The following is a 23,655-nucleotide window of genomic DNA, read 5'->3' on the forward strand; positions in this document are numbered from 1 at the left end:
TAGATTAAACCATGGAGTTCCCGTCCTGGCTCAGTGGAAATGGATCTGACTAGGATCCATGAGAACACAGATTCGATCCCTGGCATCCCTCAGTAGGTTAAGGATCCTGTGTGGCCGTGAGCTGTGGTGTAGTTCACAGACACGGCTTGGATCCAGTGTGGCTGTGGCTGTGGCATAGGCCAGTGGCTACAGCTCCAGTTGGACCCCTAGCCTGGGAACCTCCATATGCTGTGGGTGTGGCCCTAAAAAGACAAATTTAAAAAAATAGGATAAACAGCAAAGTCCTACTGTAGAGCAGAGGGAAGAATATTCAGTCTCTTGTAATAAATGCAATAGCAAAGAATCAGAAAGAGAATATGTGTGTGTGTGTGTATATATACATATGTGAATATATATAACTGAATCCTTTCTGTACACCTGAAACTAACACAGCGTTGTAAATTAACTATAGTTCAACTTAAAAAAAAAAAAAAAAGAATACAGAGTTCCCGTCGTGGCCCAGTGGTTAACGAAGCTGACTAGGAACCATGAGGTTGCGGGTTCGATCTCTGGCCTTGCTCAGTGCGTTAAGGATCCGGCGTAGTCGTGAGCTATGGTGTAGATTGCAGCTGTGGCTCGGATCCCACATTGCTGTGGCTGTGGTGTAGGCTGGCGGCTATAGCTCTGATTCCATCCCTAGCCTGGGGACCTCCGTATGCCACAGGTGTGGCCCCAGAACAGGCAAAAAAAAAAAAAAAAAACGCAACAAAGGTTGATCAAATCATTTTAAAAAAAAGACGAATCTTCATTTTATGTTTGTTTCTAAGGTGACAATTAAGCTTGTCAAAATTTGAAGGACTCTGATTCATAGCATGAAGATGATGGAGGCCTATAGTCCACATATAAGACCTCAATGATTTTTTTCAGTCACACAAAAGAATGAAAACATGCCTCTACTGATGCATACAGTCGCCTAATCATTTCCTCCTGACCACTCTTGCCTAGTTTTCTGTAGCTCTCTGGAAAAATGATTAAGGATATCTTCTAAACATCTTTGGAGTGAAGTTTTTCGTGGGTTTGCTTAGGAGATGACAAAGTGAGTGAAACAGTGATCTATGGGTGTTCCCATCATGGCTCAGCAGTTAACGAACCCTACTAGTATGCCTGAGGATGTGGGTTTGGCCCCTGGCCTGTCTCAGTGGGTTAAGGATCTGGCGTTGCTGTGAGCTGTGGTGTAGGCTGGCAGCTGCAGTCCGATTCAACCCCTAGCCTGGGAACTTCCATATGCCATGGGTGTGGCCATAAAAAAGAAAAGAAAAGATATAACAAACACCCCTGACCCTCCCTGACACCCCTTTCCCCAAAAGCCAGCATATCATTTCTGTGTCTTGACCAGCTTATGGAATGCAGGTAAATAACCCAATCTTGGGACATTTATTGTTGGTCATATACTATTTTTTTCCCATTGTGTATAAACTTCTGAACTTGGTTTTATGCTGTAGGTAACTCATAATCTTCATATAAACCATGTGTGGTATCCCTTGAGCTCCATGTAATGGAGAAGATCAGGACTGGCATTTTGGAAATCTGGACCCTTCATTTGGGGAAGAAGTATAAGGTCAAGTTTACTTTTGTTCAGGGACATGGCTTCCAACCAGAGACCTAAATCTTTGTGGATATTGAAGGATATTTCCTAATGTGTGGTATGTGGTTTGTGTTTCTAAATCCCACATAAGCTAATAAAGGATTGCTTTCTGGGGCCAATGACAGCAGAATTTCTCTATCCCACTCAGTACCTCAAACAGGAGAACATGCCCCATGGAGAGTGGTCACCACAATAAGACCCTCCCATTTATCTTTAAATCCTGGCTTCCAAGGGAGTATTATAGCTCCACTGTTCAGCTGTTGATTGCAAGAAGGATTGACTGAGACAGTGTTAGGGAAATTTCTTAGGGTTTCCTGGGTTCCCTGGAATTACACTGAGCAGGTGGAAATTCTTCCTTAATTATTCATGGCAGGGGGCTGCTTCAAAAGACTTTTCCTTAAGGAGCTTGATGGTTCTGAAAGGGTAAATGGTGATGCATTTTGCTTCCACAGTGTGTCTGAGTTGACCTACCTGGTAAAAGAAAAGAGCCAAACTGCTGAAATAGCAAGGCTTACATTAGGCATGCTGCTATTTCTTAAAAGGTTTTTATTGAAGTATCATTGATTTATAATATTTCAGGCATACAGCATAGTGATTCAGTATATATGTATTCTGATTGTTTTCCATTATAGATTATCATGAGATACTGAGTATGGTTCCCTGTGCTCTACAGTAGGCCCTTGTTTGTTATCTTTTTTCTTTGGATGCATCCATGCACGCAGAAGTTCCTGGGCCAGGAATTGAACCTGTGCCATGGCAGTGATGATGCCAAATCCTCAATGACTAGGGCACCAGGGAATTCCCTATCTATTGTATATGTAATAATCTGTGTCTCTTAATCCCAAACACCTAATTTATCTCTTCCCCCTTTCCCCTTCGGTAACCATAAATTTGCTCTCTATGCCTCTGGGTCTGTTTCTGTTTTGTAAATAAGTTCATTTGTATCATTTCGTTGTATTTCACATGTAAGTGATAGCACATATTTGTCTTTGTCTGGCTTACTTCACTAGTATGAGACTCTCTAGTTGCATCCATGATGTTAAAAATGGCATGATTTTGTTCTTTTTATGGCTGAGTAGTATTGCACTGTGTATAGGTACCACATCTTATTTATCCATTCCTGTGACAATGGACATTTAGGTAGCTTCCATATCTTAGCTATTGTGAATAGTGCTGCTATGAACATAGGGGTGCATGGATCTTTTCAAATTAGAATTTCTTCCAGATACATACTCAGGAGTGGGATTGCCAGATTATATGGTAGTTCTATTTTTAGTTTTTTAAGGAACCTCCATACTCTTCTCCTTAGTGGCTGCACCAGCTTACATTCCTACAACGATGAAGCTGGGTTCTGTTTTCTCCAAACCCTCTTCAGCGTTTGTTATTTGTAGACTTTTTTTTTTTTTTTTTTTAGGGCCTCTTCCATGGCATGTGGAGGTTCCCAGGCCAGGAGTCCAATCAGAGCTGAAGCTGCCAGCCTGTGCCACAGCCACAGCAGTGCTGGATCTGAGCCACATCTGCAACCTACACCACAGCTCACAGCAACACCGGATCCTTAACCCATTGAGCCAGGCAAGGGATCGAACCCATGTCCTTTTTTTTTTTTTTTGTCTTTTTTTTTTTTTTTTTTTTTTGTTGCTATTTCTTGGGCCGCTCCCGCGGCATATGGAGGTTCCCAGGCTAGGGGTCCAATCGGAGCTGTAGCCACCGGCCTACGCCAGAGCCACAGCAACGCGGGATCCGAGCCGCGTCTGCAACCTACACCACAGCTCACGGCAACGCCGGATCCTTAACCCACTGAGCAAGGGCAGGGACCGAACCCGCAACCTCATGGTTCCTAGTCGGATTCGTTAACCACTGCACCACGACGGGAACTCCCCCGAACCCATGTCCTTATGGATGCTAGTCGGGTTCGTTAACTGCTGAGCCATGACTGGAACTCCTGTTATTTGTAGACTTTTTGATGACAGCCATTCTGGCTGCTGTGAGGTGGTACCTCATGCTAGTTTTGATTTTAGGCAGGCTAATTTTTCCACTCAGATTTTTTAACTCCATTGTAGGAGCTAGGCTGCATTGAGCTCTCACAGTCCTGGGCTAAGGGTTTGGATGCAATTCTCTGTTATCTGTTCTGGCAACCCTCCCTTGTTATATGTGATCATCTGTGTCTTAGAGGCAAAGAACCCTACTGAGCAAAATGGGGACCCAGGACCCAAACCAGGTTGGCATCTAGCAGGACCCAGAAGCCACCACCCTGACCAAACAGTGGCCTGACGCTTGCTTGTGCTCCGAATCAATGGAGAAGCATGAATGCTGCAGAACCCAGGCTTCCTCAGCAAGCTCCAGTCACACCTTAAGGAGGAAGGGCCTGAATTTTCACATCTCCACATTTTTTTTTCCCTCTAGGATGATGGAACCCTGGTCAGCAAGTTCTCATTTTTTTTTCCAATACACGCACTTTTGTCTCCGGTTAAATAACAAAGTGCTCTTGAAATGGCTTGTTTGCTGTATTTGTTTCATTCCGGGAACAATGTGAGATAGCTTTGGAAATAAAACATTTCATTTATAAGCTATCCTGCAGCCCACCACCGGTATTTCAAAACTATCATCTGATATAAATTGGTGTCATTATACCGTGAGAAGCTTCCTGAAAGATAATATTTGTGGACCTCTGACTTGCGGTGTGTGGGTCTGAAATCAAACATAACATGGCAGTGTTTGTTCCTGTGGGAGATTTCCGTCCAGAGTTTTTAGGAGAGAAATAGGTTAGACCTTTATAGAAACATCCTTATGAAAAATTTAATGGGCTCTGGGCTTTCCAAATGAGATTCTGCCATAAGACCCAAATTGTATGAGATATAGGAGTGCTTCTTTCAGGTGAAAAAGGGCTAAAAGGTGGAATTCCTGTCGTGGCTCAGTGGAAATGAATTTGACTAGTATCCGTGAGGATGCAGGTTCAATCCCTAGCCTACATCAATGGGTTAAGCATTCGGCGTTGCCGTGAGCTGTGGTGTAGGTCACAGACGCGGCTTGGATCTGGTGTTGCTGTGGCTGTGGGGTGGGCTAGTGGCTACGGCTCTGATTTAACCCCTAGCCTGGGAACCTCCATATGCTGCAGGTGCAGCCCTCAAAAGACCAAAAAAAAAAAAAAAAGAGCTAAAAGGAAATCAGAAATCTGACACTTTCTCCTCCAATTTAGCCAAATGCTCCACCCTGTGGACCTGCTAGAGATCTTGTATGCATCCCAGCCCAGAGGTATGGGGCGCCTTTGATGAAAATGATCAAGTCACCGCCCTATAGGAATGGGAAAAATTGACAGGGGCAGAGAAGATGTCTCACTGTGGGCGTTTGAGATACTGGGATTTGGAGGGACTATCTAGGGAGGAGTTTGAAGGTAGAGAAAGGTGCAGTGTACATTGTAGCGAAAGGAATCTGTGTTTATGTGCAGCTGCAGGCTGATCTGGGGATGAAAATGGCCTGGGGTGGGGCGGGGGGAGGGACAGTGGCTGTGACTCAGGGATGTCATTAGCTTGAGCAGAGGCAACAGGAACCAGGGGGCTTTGGGAACAATTGCCATCCCTGGCCCCGTGGGCGTCCCAGTCTGCGGCTCTTGTACAGTATGTGTTTCGTGAACAAGTGTTGGATGCTTGGGTGAGGAGGTATAGGAGCCGACCATGCCTTTGAAGGGCATTCTTTAAACATTAGTAGACTGCATGTATCTCTTTCAAGGAAAGTTTTGTCCAGATATATGTCCAAGAGTGGGATTGCTGGGTCATATGGTAGATCTATGTATAGTTTTCTAAGGTACCTCCATACTGATCTCCATAGTGGTTGTACCAGCTTACATTCCCCCCAACAGTGTAGGGGGGTTCCCTTTTCTCCACATCCTCTCCAGCATTTGTTATTTGTAGACTTATTCATGATGGTCATTCTGATGGCTGTGAGGTGGTACCTCATAGTAGTTTTGATTTGCATTTCTCTAATAATCAGGGATGCTGCATAGCACTGGGAACTATGTCTAGTCACTTGTGATGGAGCATGATAATGTGAGAAAAAAGAATGTATACCTGTACGTGTGACTGGGTCACCATGCTATACAGTAGAAAAGAAATAATGTATTGGGGAAATAAAAAAAAAAATAGTAGAGTGTTTTTGGAGTTGCCATCATGGTTTAGCAGAAACAAATCTAACTGGGATCCCTGAGGAGGCAGGTTTGATCCCTGGCCTTGCTCAGTGGGTTAAGGATCCAGTGTTGCCATGAGCTGCAGTGTGGGTCACAGACACAGCTCAGGTCTGGCGTTGCTGCAGCTGTGGTGTAGGCTGGCAACTGTAGCTCCAGTTGGACCCCTAGACCAGGAACTTCCACATGCTGTGGGTGTGGCCCTGAAAAGCACAATTAATTAATTAATTAATATTCGTATACAAGGCATTGTGCCCATACCTGAAGTTATCAGGGAAGCAACATAGATTATTTGTTATTTGTAGACTTATTTCTTTCTTTCTTTGTTTTTCTTTTTATGGCCGCACCCAGGGCATATGGAGGTTCCCAGCCTAGTGAGTCGAATCAGAGCTGCAGCTTCAGGTCTATACCACAGCCACAGCACGCAGGATCCAAGCCATATCTGCAACCTACACTACAGCTCGTGGCAATGCCAGATCCTTTTTTTTTTCTTTTTCTTTTCTTTTCTTTTTCTTTTTTTTTTTTTTGCCTTTTGTCTTTTGCCATTTTGCCTTTTCTAGGGCTGCTCCCATGGCCTATGGAGGTTCCCAGGCTAGGGTCTAATTGGAGCTGTAGCTGCCAGCCTGCCCCACAGCCACAGCAACACCAGATCCAAGCCACGTCTGTGACCTACACCACAGCTCATGGCAATGCCGAATGCTTAACCCACTGAGCGAGGCCAGGGCTCAAACCCACGTCCTCATGGATCCTAGTTGGGTTCATTGACCACTGATACACAAAGGGAACTTCCTATATATTTATTTATTTTAGGTCCACAGGTGCTACATATGGAGGTTCCCGGTCTATGGGTCACATTAGAGCTGCAGCCACTGGCCCATGCCACAGCCATAGCAATCTGAGATGTTTGCTGCATCTGCGACCTACACCACAGCTCGTGGCAACACCAGGTCCTTTACCCACTGAGCAAGGTCAGGGATCGAACCTACATCTTCATGGCTCCTAGTTGTCTTCATGTCTGCTGAGCCACAATGGGAACTCCAAGAAGCCACATATTTTTAAAAAGGCATTTCTTCACAGCATTTTCCTCAAACTAAGATATCTATGAAAAGTGAATTGCATTTGAAATTGAGGGGCATGGTTGTGCGCTCTTTTGCAAATCACCAGTTACCACACAAGAAAGTAAACCCCCCTCAATCCTCCTTTCCCTGTCTAATCTGTGTTATTTTCCTTAGAAATGGTTATATGTACCAAAAGGGGCATTTTTCATTCCAAGTATAAGTGGGGGTTATCTTGCCTTATTGCTTCTTCCTATGTCAGCTCATTATACTAATTACCATTTCCAAAGTGACAAGCCTTAAATTAGCACCAGAGTCAAATTACCACAAGCCGGAGGGCACAGGTGGTTTGCTTAGCTCAACTGCACGACACTGCAATGAACGTCTGCCCGCTGATGATTTATCCTTAGAGAAACATCGCTAAAGTGGCCCCATGCGTCTTGTTCCTCGATCCTGAGTGTGACATTTATGTATTTGGCATGGCTTCCAGGAAGGTTTATAATCTGTGTCAAAACACTAAGATGGAACGGCCCTCACCTGGGGCTTTCGTGATCAAATAGCAGAGACACGTTGGTTGACATGTGACTTGAGTCTAGCTTTGGCATCCAGAATCATCTGTGTCACCTCCATAAAGGGTTGACTGTGGCCTTCTAGCCCTTTGCTGGACCAAGTCGGTGAGGGTCCACCCCTAAGGCGGAGGGCCTATCTCCTTGTGGACATGACTTCACTGTTGGAAAGGACGTAGCCATGCTGGGCTGTTATTTCTGTTGCAAAGGACAGCTGGTGTCCTTGGAGATGTCCCATTGTTGTGGTTATCCTGCGTGATGAGAAGGACCCCACCCAGAATGCGGGTCCCCTGTGACCAGTGATGCCACAACCAAAGCACGAGGATGGGGAAAGGGTGGTACCTGATGTAAAGAGGCTTTCTGGGAACAGCAGGGCAGCTCCTAAGCTGGACTGAAGATGGCTTGAGGGAGATGGCTTGAGAATGGATGCAGTTTTCATGAAGAGAAGGTTTTGGGGCTTGGATGTGGGTGTCCCCCTACAGGTAGGAGCTGGCTTAGTTTAAACCTCCCATGGGCAGTGGGAGAGGGAGCCCCTAGGCTTTCTTAGGAGCTCATTGGCACAAGTGGATGAGGCAGAGTGTGAAGTCAGGCTTAAAAGCTCTTAGCAGTTAAACATCAAAAAAAGAGTCAGAGGAGTTCCCATTGTGGCTTAGCAAGTTAGGCACCCGACATAGTGTCCATGAGGATGTGGGTTTGACTCCCTAGGCTCACTTACTGGGTTAAGGATCCAATGTTGCTGCAAGTTGCAGCATCGGTTGAAGATGCAGCTCACATCTGGTGTTGCTGTGACTGTGGCGTAGGCCAGCAGTTGGGCTCTGATTCAGCCCATAGCCTGGGAACTTCCATGTGCTGAAGGTGCCACCGTAAAAAGGAAAGAAAAAAAACAGGGGCGTTCCCTAGTGGCCTTGACGTTAGTGATCCAGTGTTGTCGAGTCACTGTTGTGGCAGAGGTTCCATTCCCGGCCCAGGAACTTCCATGTGCCTCAGACGCTGAACACAAAACAAAACAAAACAGAAAAAACAGAAGCAGACCCTTTACTCCCTCAAACTGTACCTGCACGCGTTGACTGACTAAATTAAACTAGCCTTCTGTGAATGTTCGTATCTCTGGGGAAATTATAAAGTCTGTGCCTCTCGTCTGAGCATGCTTTTCTTCTGATTTGAGGGCGGATGATCGCTTCCTCATCAGAGTCTGTGTTTCAGCCCTTCCTTCGTCTTCAACTGGCTTCTATGGGGTTTGTTTTTTCCCCTCCCTGATGGAAAATTGGGGGCATTAATGAAAGCAGAGAGAAAAGCACAGTCAACACCCACTCCATGCCCTTCATGCGCATTGAGCCATTGATGACGTCACGCTCAATCTGGTGTAATCCGTCTTCCATACCTAGTTCTCGTCTTCCTAGAGGAATTTGCAGAAGACAGCAGCTGATTGCCTTCATGTCTCTTTTCTTCTTCACTTTTCCATGACTCTCCTTGAGTTCATCCGCTTAACTGTGCTGAGTGTTTTGGAGTCAGGTGTACGTCTTCCTTCCTGCGTCTTGCTCTTCCTTACTCTGTGACCTTGAGCAGGTCATGTGTCTCTTTGAAGCACTGTTGCTCTCACCTGTACAATGGAGCCAGTGCTGTTTATTCGTTTGGTTCAGCAAGAGCTACACAGGTAGGATCAAGTCCTTGGCACATAGGGAGTGTTTAACACATAGGAACCCTATTCCCATTGTTGAGGTGGACGTCATTATTACGTTGAAGGTTTGTCATGGGGGGGGGTTGTTAGTCCATAATATGAAATTTAGAGAAGCAGGTACAGAAGAAACAGGAAAGTGTGAGGAATATTGGCATTCAGACAGACCATTTTAGACTTGGGTATCCAGGGTGAGTATTAAAAAGGTCATCATAAAATATTGATAGAGATATTTATTTGTTCCTTTAAGAGGACCATTGATGGTTTCATTTTTTCCAGTCAGTGAGGAAGACACCCAATATTCTGTAATAACCTATATAGGAAAAGGCTCTGAAAGACACTGGATCTAGGTATGTGAACAACGGAGTCCCTTTGCGGTGCACCTGAAACTGACACCACATTGTTTTATTATTTTAATGATTTTTATTTTTTCCATTATAGTTGGTTTGCAGAGTTCTGTCAGTTTTCTACTGTACAGCAAAGGGACCCAGTCTCTCACACACACATATACACATACATATATACACGTTCTTTTTGTCGTATTATCCTCCATCGTGGTCCATCACAAGTGACTAGATACAGTTCCCTGTGCTGTACAACAGGATCTCATTGCTTATCCACTCCAAATACGTTATATAACATTGTAAATCTACTATACTCCAATGCAATTTTTAAAAGGAATAAATAAGGAAAAACAGTAGACCTCTTTCTAGCTTCAGGACCAAGGCTAGCTCATGATTGCAACAAGTTGGCCTCTCTCTTCTAGCACCTTCCTCCAAGAGGCTCCTGATCTGTGAACCTGATTCTTCTAGCATCCTTTATCAGGTCTCTTGACAGAATTACCCTGCTATGCCTAGAGCTTCACATGATGCTTGTAGGTGATGCTTCATTCCGACGGAATCTTCTGGTGGTCTCCGCCCGGAGCCCCGATGCCACCGCGTCCCCCGCTGGGGTCGTGTGAGAGAGCTCAGCATACGAGACCATTTCCGCCTCCCCCTCGAAAACTGAGGGACAAGTCGATGAGGGTAAATCACATCCCTGTCTTGGTAAAGGTTGGACGGTTTGAACACGGAGTTTCTTCTCCCTTTCAGGGCAGATCCTGGACGTTCTAGATGAGTTGAAGCTGGCTAATAACACCCTCATCTATTTCTCTTCGGACCAAGGAGCCCACGTAGAGGAGGTGACTGTCAAAGGGGAAGTTCACGGAGGCAGTAACGGAATCTATAAAGGTGAGAAATCTGTCTAGGTGGGGAATGCCCACGGTATCAGCCCCTTTCCCCATCCGCTCAGTGCCCTGGTCCCCTCCTCCTGCATCGTGGCTCTGTGATGCTGTTCTTTGGTCACATGGAAGCATACACGACTCTTTTGGGTCATGGGCATGGAAAATGCAGATGGCCAACGTGGCCGTTTCTGGTACAGTCCCTATAGAACTCTTGAAAGCACCCATTCTCCAGTTCCTGCTGTGACTCAGCAGGTTAAGCACCTGACATCGTCTCTGTGAGGATGCAGGTTTGATCCCTGGCCTTGGGTTAAGGATCCAGTGGTGCCACAAGCGATGGCATTGGTTGCAGATGCAGCTTGGATTTGGTGTGGCCCTGGCTGTGGCATAGGCTGGCAGCTGCAGCTCCAAGTCAACCCCTAGCCTGGGAACTTCCATATGCCATAGGTGTGGCCCTAAAAAATAAAAATTAAAAAAATCACAAGTCTATATCAAGACACTAGAATGAAGTGGTTTTACCCCAAATGTAAATGCAGCCTTGTATTGTGTAGTTGCTTAAAACAAGACTCCTTACATCTCTCCCTGCCCCCCAACCCATGTATTAGTATTTATCCACTGCTGTAACAAATTAACACAAACTCCCCCATGTATTATTAGTATTTATCCACTGCTGTAAGAAATAAACACAAACTCCCCCATGTATTAGTATTTATCCACTGCTGTAACAAATTAACACAAACTTGCAGACTTAAAGCAACAGAAATGCATCCACTTGTAGTTCTAGAGGTCAGAGTTTTGCAATGGGCCTCAGTGGTCTGAAATGAAGGTGATCACAGCCCTGCATCTTTCAGAGGGTCAGTCTCAGGGAGAATCCATTTCTTTGCCTTCTCCAGCTTCTGGAGGCTATCCCCATGCCATGGCTCATGGCCCTTTCTTGCATCTTTACATCCATCCATGCAGTGTCTTCCAACCTTTGTCTCTCTCTCTCTGACCTCTGCTTCCATGATTTCATCTCTTTCTCTTGCTCTGATTCTCTGGCATGAAATGGTAAGGACCCTTGTGATGATAACTGGTCTCATCCAGATAACATGGAGTGAGTTTCCCATCGCTAGACCCTGAACTTCTTCCGGTCCACAGAGGCCCTTTCGCAGGGACAGGTAATGTATTCACGTGTGTCTGGGCTTGGGAAGATGGGCATCTTTGGGAGGTCATTACTCTGCCTCCCTCACCCCACTCTGTATGCTTCATTCCTGACACAGCATTAGGTCAATCACCACCACGATGGCCCAGACTCGGCACTGGGGATATTAGATAAGACCCAGCTACTAACTCCACGTTGCTTGCACTTCATACACTCTGTGAACACAAGACACACGTATCTAATGATAATGCAACATGGCCCATCATGAAGACTTAGATGAGGTACCTCAAAGAGTCTATGAGGGCTGAGGGTTAGAATGCCACCTGGACATGCAGTGGGTGTGGGTTGGAGGTACCGGGGGAGGATGGGAAGAAGGGATCTTGCAAAGAGGTGAACCACGCTGTCTCAGACTGTGGGCACTGCCTCTAAAAAGCAGGAAGATGCCTAAGACACAGGAAAGCACATGGCCATCGAACTTTGCTACCTTAAAGCGATAAAGTGCTTTCTCACCCTTTTAGGATTCTCTCATGTGGATGTTTCACAAATCCCCTGGGTCTCAGGAAATGAGGGTTTCCCTGTAAAAACATGAAGGGATAATCTGTGGAAAGCTTTCATCTATTAGTTTACAAAATACCGATGGAGCTGTGTATGTGGCACTGGGTTGGAGGCAAAAACAAAGGCAAAATGGGGTGCCTGCTCTGCTCTGAAGGAGCTCATGTTGGGCAGGTTGGGTAGGTGGGTGGATGGGTGGTTGATTGGGTGCAAGTTTGGTTGGGTAGCTGGTTGAGGGGTTCTTTGGGTAGTTGATGGAGTGGATGGTTGGGTGGTTGAGTAGGTGAGTGGTTGACTTGTGGGAAATTGGGTTGTTATTTGAGGGGTGGGTGGGTAGGTGGTTGGTTGAGTGGTTGGTTGAGAGGATGGTTGAGTAGTTGGGTGGGTGGCTTGGTGATTGGTTGGTTGGGTGATTGTATGATCATTGGGTGGGTGGGGTGGGTGAATGTTTGTGTCAGTAGTTGAGCGGTTGATTGGGTGGGTGGTTGGTTGGGTAGTTGGTTGAGTGGTTGGCTAGGTGGGTGTGTGGTTGAATAGTTGGGTGGGTGAGTGGCTGAGTGGTTGGTTGCTTGGATAGATGGGTAGTTGGGTGGGTGGTTATGTGGTTGGGTGGGGGATGATTGGGTGATTGGATGGTTGATTGGGGGTTGATTGAGTGGTTGGTTGGTTATGGAGTGATTGAGCGGTTGGTTGGGCAGGTAAGTGGGTGGGTGGTTCAGTAGGGTAGGGATGGCAGGAAGTCTAAAGAGACCCATGAAATTTAATAAGGGCATCAACATTTCTTGACGCAAGATGCTGGGGTGCATACAGCAAGGAGAGCCTCACTAAGCCAGCAGGACCCAAGAAATGTTGCCAAAGGAGGCGAGGCTGGGAAGATGTTAGAGCATGTCTGCTCTCCTGTCCTTCTACCTCTCCATCTCCCAGCCTCTTACCCTCCCTCCTCAGGAGAGCTGGAGATGGATGAGAAGCAGATGGCTTTCTGTGCAAACTGCCAGGAGTGGGGAAATGCCACATCCCACGGAGCCTGAGCCAAAGAGACGGAGAAAGGGCAGTCTTCTATCCACCCCAGAGGCAGCATGTAGCCTGTGAGACCTTATACTTCTGTTCCATCCTGACGTGCCCATCTGAGTCCTTTTAAATTCTCAGTGCCTGGGGGCAGGGACCTTTGCTTATACCTTGGTTACCTGGAATGCAGGACAGAAGGATTCCTGTTGGTTGCTGGTCTGGATGGATACCTTCCAGGTGTTTATCCTGCTTCCTTTGCTTTCCATCGTTACGCACCAGTACAGGACAGACCAGTCTTCAGCATGAGTAAAATGAATGAGCAGGGGTGTTGACTCAGAACGGGATTAACCCACTGTTTTTGCCAGCCCACCTCTAATTGTCTTATTTTTGAGTAGCGAGAATTGAAGACTCATATTCCTATACGTTAAGACTAGCTGCTTCTGTCCTATTTCCCTGAGCTTCCAGCCTGTTGAGAGAAAGCCATTGACATTATGTCATAGACAGTAGCCTCTCTCAAGGTGGAGTCACAGACCACATTTCGTGAGTTAGTGCCACTGTCCGTTCACTCTCCCTGATGAATGTCTGTTGGGTTCCAAGGTAGCTTGGTGGCCACTGCCGAGATGTGCACAAAAATTGCAGTGATAGAAGCGGTTTGCGAGTAGCATGTGGTTTAAGAAAGTTCCACACACGGTGATGGAGCCTCAGTTCAGGGACAGGTGATCAGATGACTGCCACCTGATGAATCTGAGGAAGCAGGATGAGCAAGAAGAGATGGCGGGGGCTTTGAGAGCTGGCTCTTCAGAGACATAAGTGAATGGTGAGGCCAGGGCATAAACAGAACGTCTAAGGCCTGAATAATGTCGGGGAGCCGAGGCTCTCATATGATCCGAAACACATGTCTGTAGCTGCTCCTTATTTTTCCTTTTTTAAGAGGCGTATTGGATGTGTTACAAATGCTTTGCTTGAGTGCTAGAAATACCATCCGCTTGTGACACTGTATTAATATCTCAGCTGCTGCTCTATTGCAAAGCATTATCGCTTTGTCACATTGAGTTGAAATCAAGTTCACGGTAAAGCATTGTTACAGTGCGGCGTTATAGTACAGCTCAAAAAAAAAAAAAAAAAAAAGACGAAAAAGACACGGCTTCCTTCTAGCTGGGGGAATGACCAAAGACACCTCAATGTCAAGATACTTTGTTTTCTAAAGCTGTGAGTTATGCAAACACAAGGAATCACACCATTGAAGCTCATTGATCAAAAGAGCATCCGTTTCTGAACAGTAGTGATGTCCACTCTTAATCAGAACTGCTCAAAAAGGTCTCTATGATTTGGGCTCATGAGTCCACTGAATTCCCCATTCAGATCTGTTCCCCTAATGAAATCTGTGGGCTGTCTTGATAGAATAGCTATGATTGACTCAGGCCAACAGGTGTTTCTTTGTAATCATAGGAATGTTAGGTCCTGCTGTAATCTGTGTTTTAAAAAACAATTTAATATGATGGGGGTGAAGGAACAGTGACCCTGTTATTTGTTTCCTTATTTTCTTCTTAAGGAAGTCTGTTTGCAGCATGATTATCCTGTTCAGATTTTGGTATCAGTACATTTCACCTTTATGAAAAGGCTCCAGCAGGAGGTAGAGACAGGGTCCGTTGTATGTTTTGAACATAACACTGGTCGCATCTTCGCAATCTTGGCAATGTCGGTCCTATGATAGTTTCTGAACCGTTGGCTTCTGAGAAGCTTCTCAAGTAAATTTCCTTCTACTGTCCACATGCTCTGAATGCTTGTGTCAATCAGTCTGAACACACTAGGTTACCAAGTCCTGATCCATCTGCTCATCTGAGAGTTAAGGAATCCTTGTCCTTGTTAGAGCTTCTACATAATTTGACAGTGTCCTCGTACCGAGTCATTGGGGTTTTCATTGAGAGTAAGATAAATAGACAACAACCAAAAAACCCATACCTGTTGCATTAATAAGCCTGGGACCCTTACAGCTGTTGATATGAAAATCCTTTCACGGGGAGTTCCGTTGTGGCTCAGCAGTAATGAATCCAACTAGTATCCATGAAGATGTGGGTTTGATCCCTGGCCTCACTCAGTGGGTTAAGGATCCAGCATTGCCTTGAGCTGTGGCATAGGTCACAGACGTGGCTCAGATCCTGCGTTGCTGTGGCTGTGATGTAAGCCTGCAGCTGCAGCTCCAGTTTGACCCCTGAGAACCTCTGTGTGCTGCAGGTGTGGCCCTAAAAAGACCATCCATCACAGCCTCTTCCTGGCCACCATCCCCTCAAATTCACCTCCCCAGTGGGTTTCTCCCTGTTCACACTGCTGCTTCTCTGTGGCCTCCAGTCCCTTCTCCTCCCAGGCCCCTGCATGTGCTTTAGGAAACATACACATACATTGCTGCACACACTCAGTTTCTGAGGCTGCCGACAAGGTCCTCCCAGCTCAGAGGGTAAAAGAAACCAGCAGGGATTCTTTCTCTCTGTTCTGGAGACCAGAAGTCTGAAATCAAGGGGTTATCAGGGCTTTGCTCCTTCTGGGGGTTCCAGGGGGGAGGGTCCTTGCTGATGTCCCCCGGCTGCTGGTGGTTGCTAGAACTACCTGGATTTGGGATGTAACATTCCCATCTCTGCCTCCATCTTCACGTGACCTACCTTCCTTCCTTCCTTCCTTTCTTTCTTTGTCTTTCTTTCTCTTTTCTTTTCTTTCTTTCTTTTCTTTTTCTTTCTTTCTTTCTTTCTTTCTTTCTTTCTTTCTTTCTTTCTTTCTCTTTCTTTCTTTTTCATTCTTTCTTTCTTTCTCTCTCTCTCTCTCTTTCCTTCCTTCCTTCCTTTCTTTCTTTGCCTGTCTTTCTTTCTTTCTTCTTTCTTTCTTTCTTTCTTTCTTTCTTTCTTTCTTTCTTTCTTTCTTTCTTTCTTTCTTTCTCTCTCTCTCTCTCTCTCTCTTTCTCTTTCTTTCTTCTTCTTCTTTCTTCCTTCCTTCCCTCCCTCCCTCCTTCCTTCCTTCCTTCCTCTGCACCTGCAGCCTATGGAAGTTCCCAGCCTAGGGGTCCAATGGGAGCTGCAGCTGCCGGTCTACACCACAGCCATGGGAACACCTGATCCAAGCTGGATCTGTGACCTATACCACAGCTTATGGCAACACAGGATCCTTAATCCACTGAGCAAGGTCAAGGATTGAACCTGCATCGTCATGGATGCTCATTGGGTCCTTAACCCAGTGAGCCATAACGGGCACTCCCTGTTCCTTTCTTCGAATCCTGACATATTGCTGTGTGCCGAGAAGAGGATGTGAAGTCTGTCTTGGCTGTACACAGTCCTTCCGTCCTCTCCTTCCTGCTTCGTTCTCCTCCTCTCTGCCTCATTTTTCTCTCTGGTCCCCCAGCTCCTTAATCTTGTTGGCACTCTGGGGTGTGTCCGTTGGCAGTGTTGGAAAGCGCATCCGCTGATCTTTGCATAGAGCCCATCCTTCCGTCACACGGAGCTTCCATCAGCTCTCTCTGCACCATCAGCTCAAAAGTTCTGGTCCCCCCTCCAAGCCCACCCCCCCCAATCCCAGGCATGCATCACCCCACCTCGATTTTGTCCCCTGCACATCTGATGGGCTGCCTTTTTATTGATTTAACTGTCTCCCCTGTAAGTGTCATGGGGACAGGAATCCAGGCTGCATAATTCCATAGTCTAATCTATCCTTGTGTCCAAAATACCCCCGTCACAGGTGTTCAGTAAATAGCCGCTGAGGGAAGAATGAGCCCTCACTCCCCAGATTGCTCTTCCTTCTGCTTCCAAGACTCTACCTGAATTGGTTTTGGGTTTTTTTGGTTTTTTGTTTTTGTCTTTTTGCTATTTCTTCGGCCGCTCCCACGGCATATGGAGGTTCCCAGGCTAGGGGTCGAATCGGAGCTGCAGCCACCAGCCTACGCCAGAGCCACAGCAACGCTGGATCCGAGCCTCATCTGCAACCTACACCACCGCTCATGGCAACGCCAGATTGTTAACCCACTGAGCAAGGGCAGGGACCGAACCCGCAACCTCATGGTTCCTAGTCGGATTCATTAACCACTGCGCCACGACGGGAACTCCCGGGTTTTTTTTTGGTTTTGGTTTTTTTTTTTTTTTTTTTTTTTGCTTTTTACAGCCTCACCTGCAACATATGGATGTTCCCACGCTAGGGGTCGAATCGGAGCAGCAACTGCAGGCCTACACCACAGCCACAGCAGTGCGGGGTCTGAGCCACATCTGCCACCTACACTGCAGCTCACGGCAACACCAGCTCCCCAACCCACTGAATGAGGCCAGGGATTGTCATGGATACTAGTTGGATTCTTTTCCTCTGCCACAACAGGAACGCCCTCTCCCCAAATGTTTTTTCCTTTCCCTAAAAGACTTTCCCTTAGCGGAGACCAGAATAGCATCCCTAAGATGTTCTCCGAGTAGAGTGTAGAGGTTTCAGTCTCTTTCTTATAGTAGAAAATTTCCGAGAGTCTCCTGGCTCAGGCTTCACGTTCACTCCTCTCTGAGTCAAGGCCACCCAGTGGGAGGCTCCCTCCACAACATCTCCCTTTCACCCTGCCTCACAGCAGGTGGTAAGTGTCAGTGGGATGGATAAGGTAACTCTACAGATGGTGTCTTCAGAAGCATTTGTCAACAAGAGGCGGGGGCTGAAAAAAATCACAATTTCCTGACTGTTCCAGAAAGGAGACTTTCTCTATGCCCAGAAAAATGCTTTTCAAATTCCCGGATGCGTGCACCAAAGGCACTGCAGCTCCTGGCATTTCTCCCCAAAGGGCAGGCCCCAGAAGCAACTGGTTGGCTGAAGTCCACCTCATTTAGGAGTCGCTTCTTAGAGTCACTGAGTGGTGTCTCTTCCGTTCTTGCATCACACAGCTTTCAGAGCCATGGAGACTTTCACTGGAACGCACATAACAGGAAGAGACACTGGTAGTTTCGTAGGTGGTATCGTTATTATATTCAGGTTCATTCTTTGGCTTTCAGCAAACGTTTTCATCAGCTTCCCAAGAGTGGGCAGCGCTGGCCGGTCTGGCTCGTCTCAGTCCTTAGGTGTCAGGAGGCATCCCCCAGGCTGTGCACCTTTGAAAAAAGTTCATGTGTTAGCCTCACTTAGCACTTTGCTCATTTAGTTTAACCAGACATACTGTGAGCCACTTGAGTACACACACCAGGAGCAGGGGTAGCTTCTGGGGTGTAATGACTTCTAGAAGCAGGGTCCCTGACCTCTAGAAGCTCCTATTCTCTTGTTGAGATGGAGAGCTAAGGAGGTAGTTTTAGGAAAACAAACTCTAAGGAAGCTCTGAGAAGGGGCGATTAGAGGTCATTGACTCACCCTGGGAACTCAGAGGATGTCTCAGGAGAGATGGATCCTTTGCAGACTGATGTTGGGAAGTGTTTGCTGGGAGAGGGAAGGTGGGACTTTCATTCCAGGCAGGAGGGAGATGCTTTTAGGGAGCAAACAGCAGCTCAGTGGTGCTGGGGATGAACAGGCAAACAAGGGAGGTTGAGGGATATGGCTGATGAGGTATCCTCCAGCCATGGTCATATGACCAATAGAATGCATTCAGAGAGAGCAAGAGAGAGGGAGAGAGAACAAGGGATGGATGGGTGTTTCAGTGGATGGATGGATGGATGGATGGGTGGATGGATAGATAGATAGATAGATAGATAGATAGATAGATAGATAGATAGATAGATAGAATGAATATATATGATGGATGGGTGAATAGATAGATCAATTGATCAATGGCAAAATATATATGATGGATGGATGGATAGGTTAGATAGATAAAGATAGAGAAGATAGATGAGTTCCTTGGTGGCTCTGCAGGTTAAGGATCTGGCACTGTCACTGCTGTGGTTCTGGTTACTGCTGTGGCATGGGTTCCATCCTGGTCCCAGGAACTTCTGCATGCTGTCCGGGTGTGGCCAAAAGGAAGGAAGATAGATAGATAGAGAAGATGGATGGATGGATGGTTGGATGGATAGATAGATGTGTCTGTCTGTCTGTCTGTCTATCTATCTATCTATCTATCTATCTATCTATCTATCTATCTATCTATCTATCTATCATGTGGGTAACAGTTAAAATCAAAGGTCAGTAATAACCCCCACATCCAGTATAAGGAATGAGAAGTGAGGCTAAGGATGAACTGAGAAATAACTATGTATCAGCCTTAGAATTGGAACAGTAAGTTTGTTACTATAGAAACATAGTACAGGGATGTTCCCGCTGTGGTGCAGCAGTTAACGAACCTGACTAGGACCCATGAGGACACACGTTCCATCCTTGCCTGGCCTTGTTCAGTAGGCTAAGGATCGGGCATTGCTGTGAACTGTGGTGTAGCCAGCAGCTACAGCTCCCATTTGACCCCTACCCTGGGAATTTCCATATGCCCAGGGGTGCAGCCCTAAAAAGGAAAAAAAAATCCCCCCAAAAACAAAAAAAAAAAAACAGCCAGTGAAGGGCTAGGTCCCTAAAATGCAAAAAAGAAAGAAAGAAAGAAAGACAGACAGACAGACAGACAGACAGACAGACAGAGGGGTTTGTAGTGATGATGAAAAAGCCAGTATTGCAGAGTGTCTTCCAAGTTCCGTCTATGAGTGTAAGGAAACCACCAGAGTGAGGCAAGTGTGATGGCAGATGTAAATCTGATACCTGTATCCCCAGAACATAAAACACGGCCTGATCTGTTATTAAGAAATACTTTGTGGAGTTCCCGTCGTGGTGCAGTGGTTAACGAATCCGACTAGGAACCATGAGGTTGCGGGTTCGGTCCCTGCCCTTGCTCAGTGGGTTAATGATCCGGCGTTGCTGTGAGCTGTGGTGTAGGTTGCAGACGCGGCTTGGATCTCACGTTGCTGTGGCTCTGGCATAGGCCGGTGGCTACAGCTCCGATTGGACCCCTAGCCTGGGAACCTCCATATGCCGCAGGAGCGGCCCAAGAAATGGCAAAACGACAAAAAAAAAAAAAAAAAAAAAGAAATACTTTGTGAGTGAATGCATAACTGAAAAAACACTTGAGCTTGAGTCTGAAGGGTACAAAGTTTAACTCAATTAAGAGGACCATGGAAGAGCACAGCTGTGTTGGTAAATCCACTGGTATTGGAGATTGGGTTTGAGGGAAAGGAGGCCAGGAGCTGTTATATTTTTGGCAGGCATGATGGGGTAGGTAAAGGTTCCCCGAAGGAATTAGGATCCTGGGCAGAGACCTGTATTTGGTGGGCACATGAGAAGATGGGTGAGATCATCTTGGTGCAAGAGAGAATCGAGTCGGGGACCAAGCTGGATGTAAAAGGTGGGATGAGAAGTGATGATGCAACAGAAGAGATAGGGAGAAAGCGACTGGGGAAATAAAAGGAAGACAAAGAAGGAGAGAAGATCCCAGGCAGAGCATGGTTCTCAGCAGTAGATGCTGATGAACAGTCAAGTAAGACTGTGGTCACCAAGGGTCCATTGCGTATGCTACACACGTGATGCTAATATGTGTTTTTTCCATGGAGCATGAGAGGCAGAAGCCAGATGGATGGAAGAGGCTGGAGGCAGGGGGAAGTGGTTTCTCAGATTCTTTTCAGAAATGTGTCTGCAAGGAGACAGGCTGTGACGGGGGGAGGGGTTGTCCTGGGGACGTTTGAAGTGTATTTCATTCTCCCGAGTCACCTTGAATAGAGCGAGAGTAAAGATGCAAAAGATGACTAAGAGTTTCAGATTTCTGAGAAGGTCGTGGGACATGAGAGCCCACGTGTGGAAGGAGGGTTGATCTTTGCCAGGAGGAGAGACTGTCTCTACTCTGGGGTAACACGAGAGCAGGTGCTAGTGGATGGGGCTGTATAGAGGCTGGAAGCTGATGGTGACCCCAAATGAAGCCTTCTGTTTCCTCCCTGTAAAAGGAAGCAGTTTCTCCTGAAGGAGAGAGGTTGAGGGGACAAGAGAAGTGACACATAGGACTCTGGAAGAGGCGGTTGATATTCCTGCTGAACGTGGGGAACACTGGCTTCCAGTAGCAGGAAAGGGCTCTATTTGGTCCCTTTTCTCAGATGCACAAAGCTGAGACCTAGGTTTACGGGGAACAGATGGGTATTTTCACTGAGGGCTGGCATCATACTGGGGAGGTGTGAACACGTGTCATGGGTGCTATGGGATCCGGAGTTTTGGCAAGAATATGATGGAAAGGGTGTATTACATGAACTAGAGGTGGAACTACACAGGATAAACTTAGCAAACATCCGGAAAATTAGATTGCCTTTTGGAACAATTGAGACTGTCTACCTAAGTAGAAAATTGAACTGCTAGATGGTCATGGTTTTATTTTATTTTATTTTATTTTTTGATCTTGGTTTTAGATGAGTTGATTTCATTGCATTTCTTTTTTCCCTCCGTCCCTCCCTTCCTTCCCTTTTTTTTTTTTTTTTTTGGACGAAACATGTGACCATGATGCCACAGGGTTAACTTTTGCCAAGTTTGGGCCCGTGGTTGGGGAAGTCATACCAGAAGGCAGAGGTTGGAGGCTGGACAATGGGGTGTTTGCATGACTCACTTCAGGTAGAAGAGACATGCTCTGTGGGCGAGGGAGGCTAAGGTTGCCTGGAAGGGACATGGAGGTGATGAGATGGCACTGGATAAACTGACCTCTGGGAGGGCAGGGAGTTGAACTATTTCATGCTCAACTTATTTTCATGGACAAATGGAAGGTAAGAAGAAGAACATGAGCTTATTGGGTAAGACTCTGGGGAAAAGAACTTTTGGAATGGAGCAGGTTGGGGAAACGCAAGGGACTGAAAGAGGTTGGAAATACCCATTATATATAATCACACTCATCTGTAGGGTTGTCTTTACGCCAGCAATACTTTCCATCAGTTCCTCTATGACTTCATCCTTTCCATGCATGTATTGGACGTTCTCTGGGTGGAAGGAGTTATGCCATGGACCACAGTTGATCCAATAGTGAATTAGAGTATCTTTTCTTTTTTTAAAAAAATTTTAATCAGATTATTTTTTTAAAAATTTTGTGGATACAGTTGTTTTATAATGTTGGGTCAATTTCTGCTGTACAGCAAAGTGACCCAGTCATATACGTAAATACGTTCCATTTCTTACATTATCTTCTCTCATGTTCTGTCACAAGTGATTGGGTATAGTTCCCTGTGCTATACAGCAGGACCTCATGGCTTATCCATCCCAAACGTCACAGTTTGCATCTGTCCCACTCCCTTTCCCCACTTCTCCTTGGCAACCCCAAGTCTGTTCTCCATGTTGGTGAGTCTGTTTCTATTTTGTAGATAGGTTCATTTGTACCATATCTTAGATTCTACATAGAAATAGAATGTAGAATCTACTGGGTCCATCCATGTTGCTACAAATGGTATTATTTTGTTCTTTTTTATGACTGCATAGTATTCCATTGTGTATATGTACCACATCTTCTTAATCCATTTTTCTGTTGACAGATATTTAGGTTATAGAGTCTCTTTTCAAGTACTCTTGATCCCAATGGGATGGTGAGACCTGCATCAAATTGATTGTCAGACATCCCATATACAAGAGCCTTGAAAAATGCCTGGGGAATGGAGAGTAGGAAAACATAATGTGCAGTGGCAGTTGTAGAAGGCTTGATTACACAGGAGAGGCATGCCATCCAGGCTTTCAGGGGATTATAAAAATGACTGGGGGGTGGGTTGGGGCAAAATCCTAGCAGAGCAAATTACAAAAGCAACAAAGCTTTATAGAAGGCAGGCTACAACGAGATGTTGTATGGGGCATCTAGGTGAGACTCAGCTCAACTCAGGGCTGATACTGGAGATGTGGTTACTTTACATTTCAGGCCAGGATAGATTCTTTAGTGTTTCATTCTTGCAGAAGAGACATAGGACTCCAATTAAGTGAAAGATAAATCATCACTGGAGGTTGAGGTGACATTTCTCCCCTGACTCTGAAGGAGTGGATCTTGGGGAGTCAGGTCAGGGTATGTCCACCCACCTTCATCCCCAAATTTCAGTAACTTAGGGAAGGACTCAGCAGTCTGTGGCATTTGGGCCAAATGCAACCCGACGCCTGATGTTATAGATAAAGTGGTACGGAGACCCAGCCGTGTTAGTTGGCTGGTGTCTGGCCCCACTGCTTCTGAGCTGCTCGGGAGCTGATCAAATCACCCACACAACCCAAGATAGTTCCTAGCTGGCTCTTCAGAGAGAAGGTGGGTCAGCCCCTGGCTCACATTATTTAGCCATTTGAGGTCTTGCTTCTTAGTCACCCTTAATGTTTCAAACAGTGTTAACTAGACAGATGGTTGTTCTTTCTTTTTGCCATGGGACCAGTTTTGTCCCTTGTCCCCTCTGTAGCGGGTGGGTTTTAGTCCCTGAAATGAATGCACCAGCGAGAGTATGAACCACAGCATCTTGGGCGAGAAAGCATCTAGCGTGAATTACATTTGTCAATGTGGGTCCGTGGGGCTCCCATCAATCCAGGGCATCAGGGTCCTGCAGGTGGAGAGACACCCAAGAGGAGAAAAGACGATGAATAGGATCTTTCGTGAGACTCTGTGCCCAGATCCAGCAAAAGAATGATGTGTGTCTGGTGTTGGCGATTCAGACGCATTTGACCTGCTGGGTGGCAGCCTTCGAAAGGACA

The 23,655-nt window shown here is 46.2% G+C and overlaps 1 protein-coding gene across 1 annotated transcript in view; it reads left to right on the forward strand.

Annotated features, from left to right (window-relative positions):
• STS (steroid sulfatase) overlaps window positions 1-23,655 on the forward strand; it is a 150,874-nt gene that overhangs the window by 97,840 nt on the left and 29,379 nt on the right. Inside the window, 1 exon segment of the mRNA XM_021080518.1 lies at window positions 10,189-10,326. Coding sequence (XP_020936177.1) covers window positions 10,189-10,326 — 138 coding nt within the window.

This window comes from Sus scrofa, chromosome X (assembly GCF_000003025.6).
Source record: "Sus scrofa isolate TJ Tabasco breed Duroc chromosome X, Sscrofa11.1, whole genome shotgun sequence".
In the NCBI taxonomy this organism is placed as follows: domain Eukaryota; kingdom Metazoa; phylum Chordata; class Mammalia; order Artiodactyla; family Suidae; genus Sus; species Sus scrofa.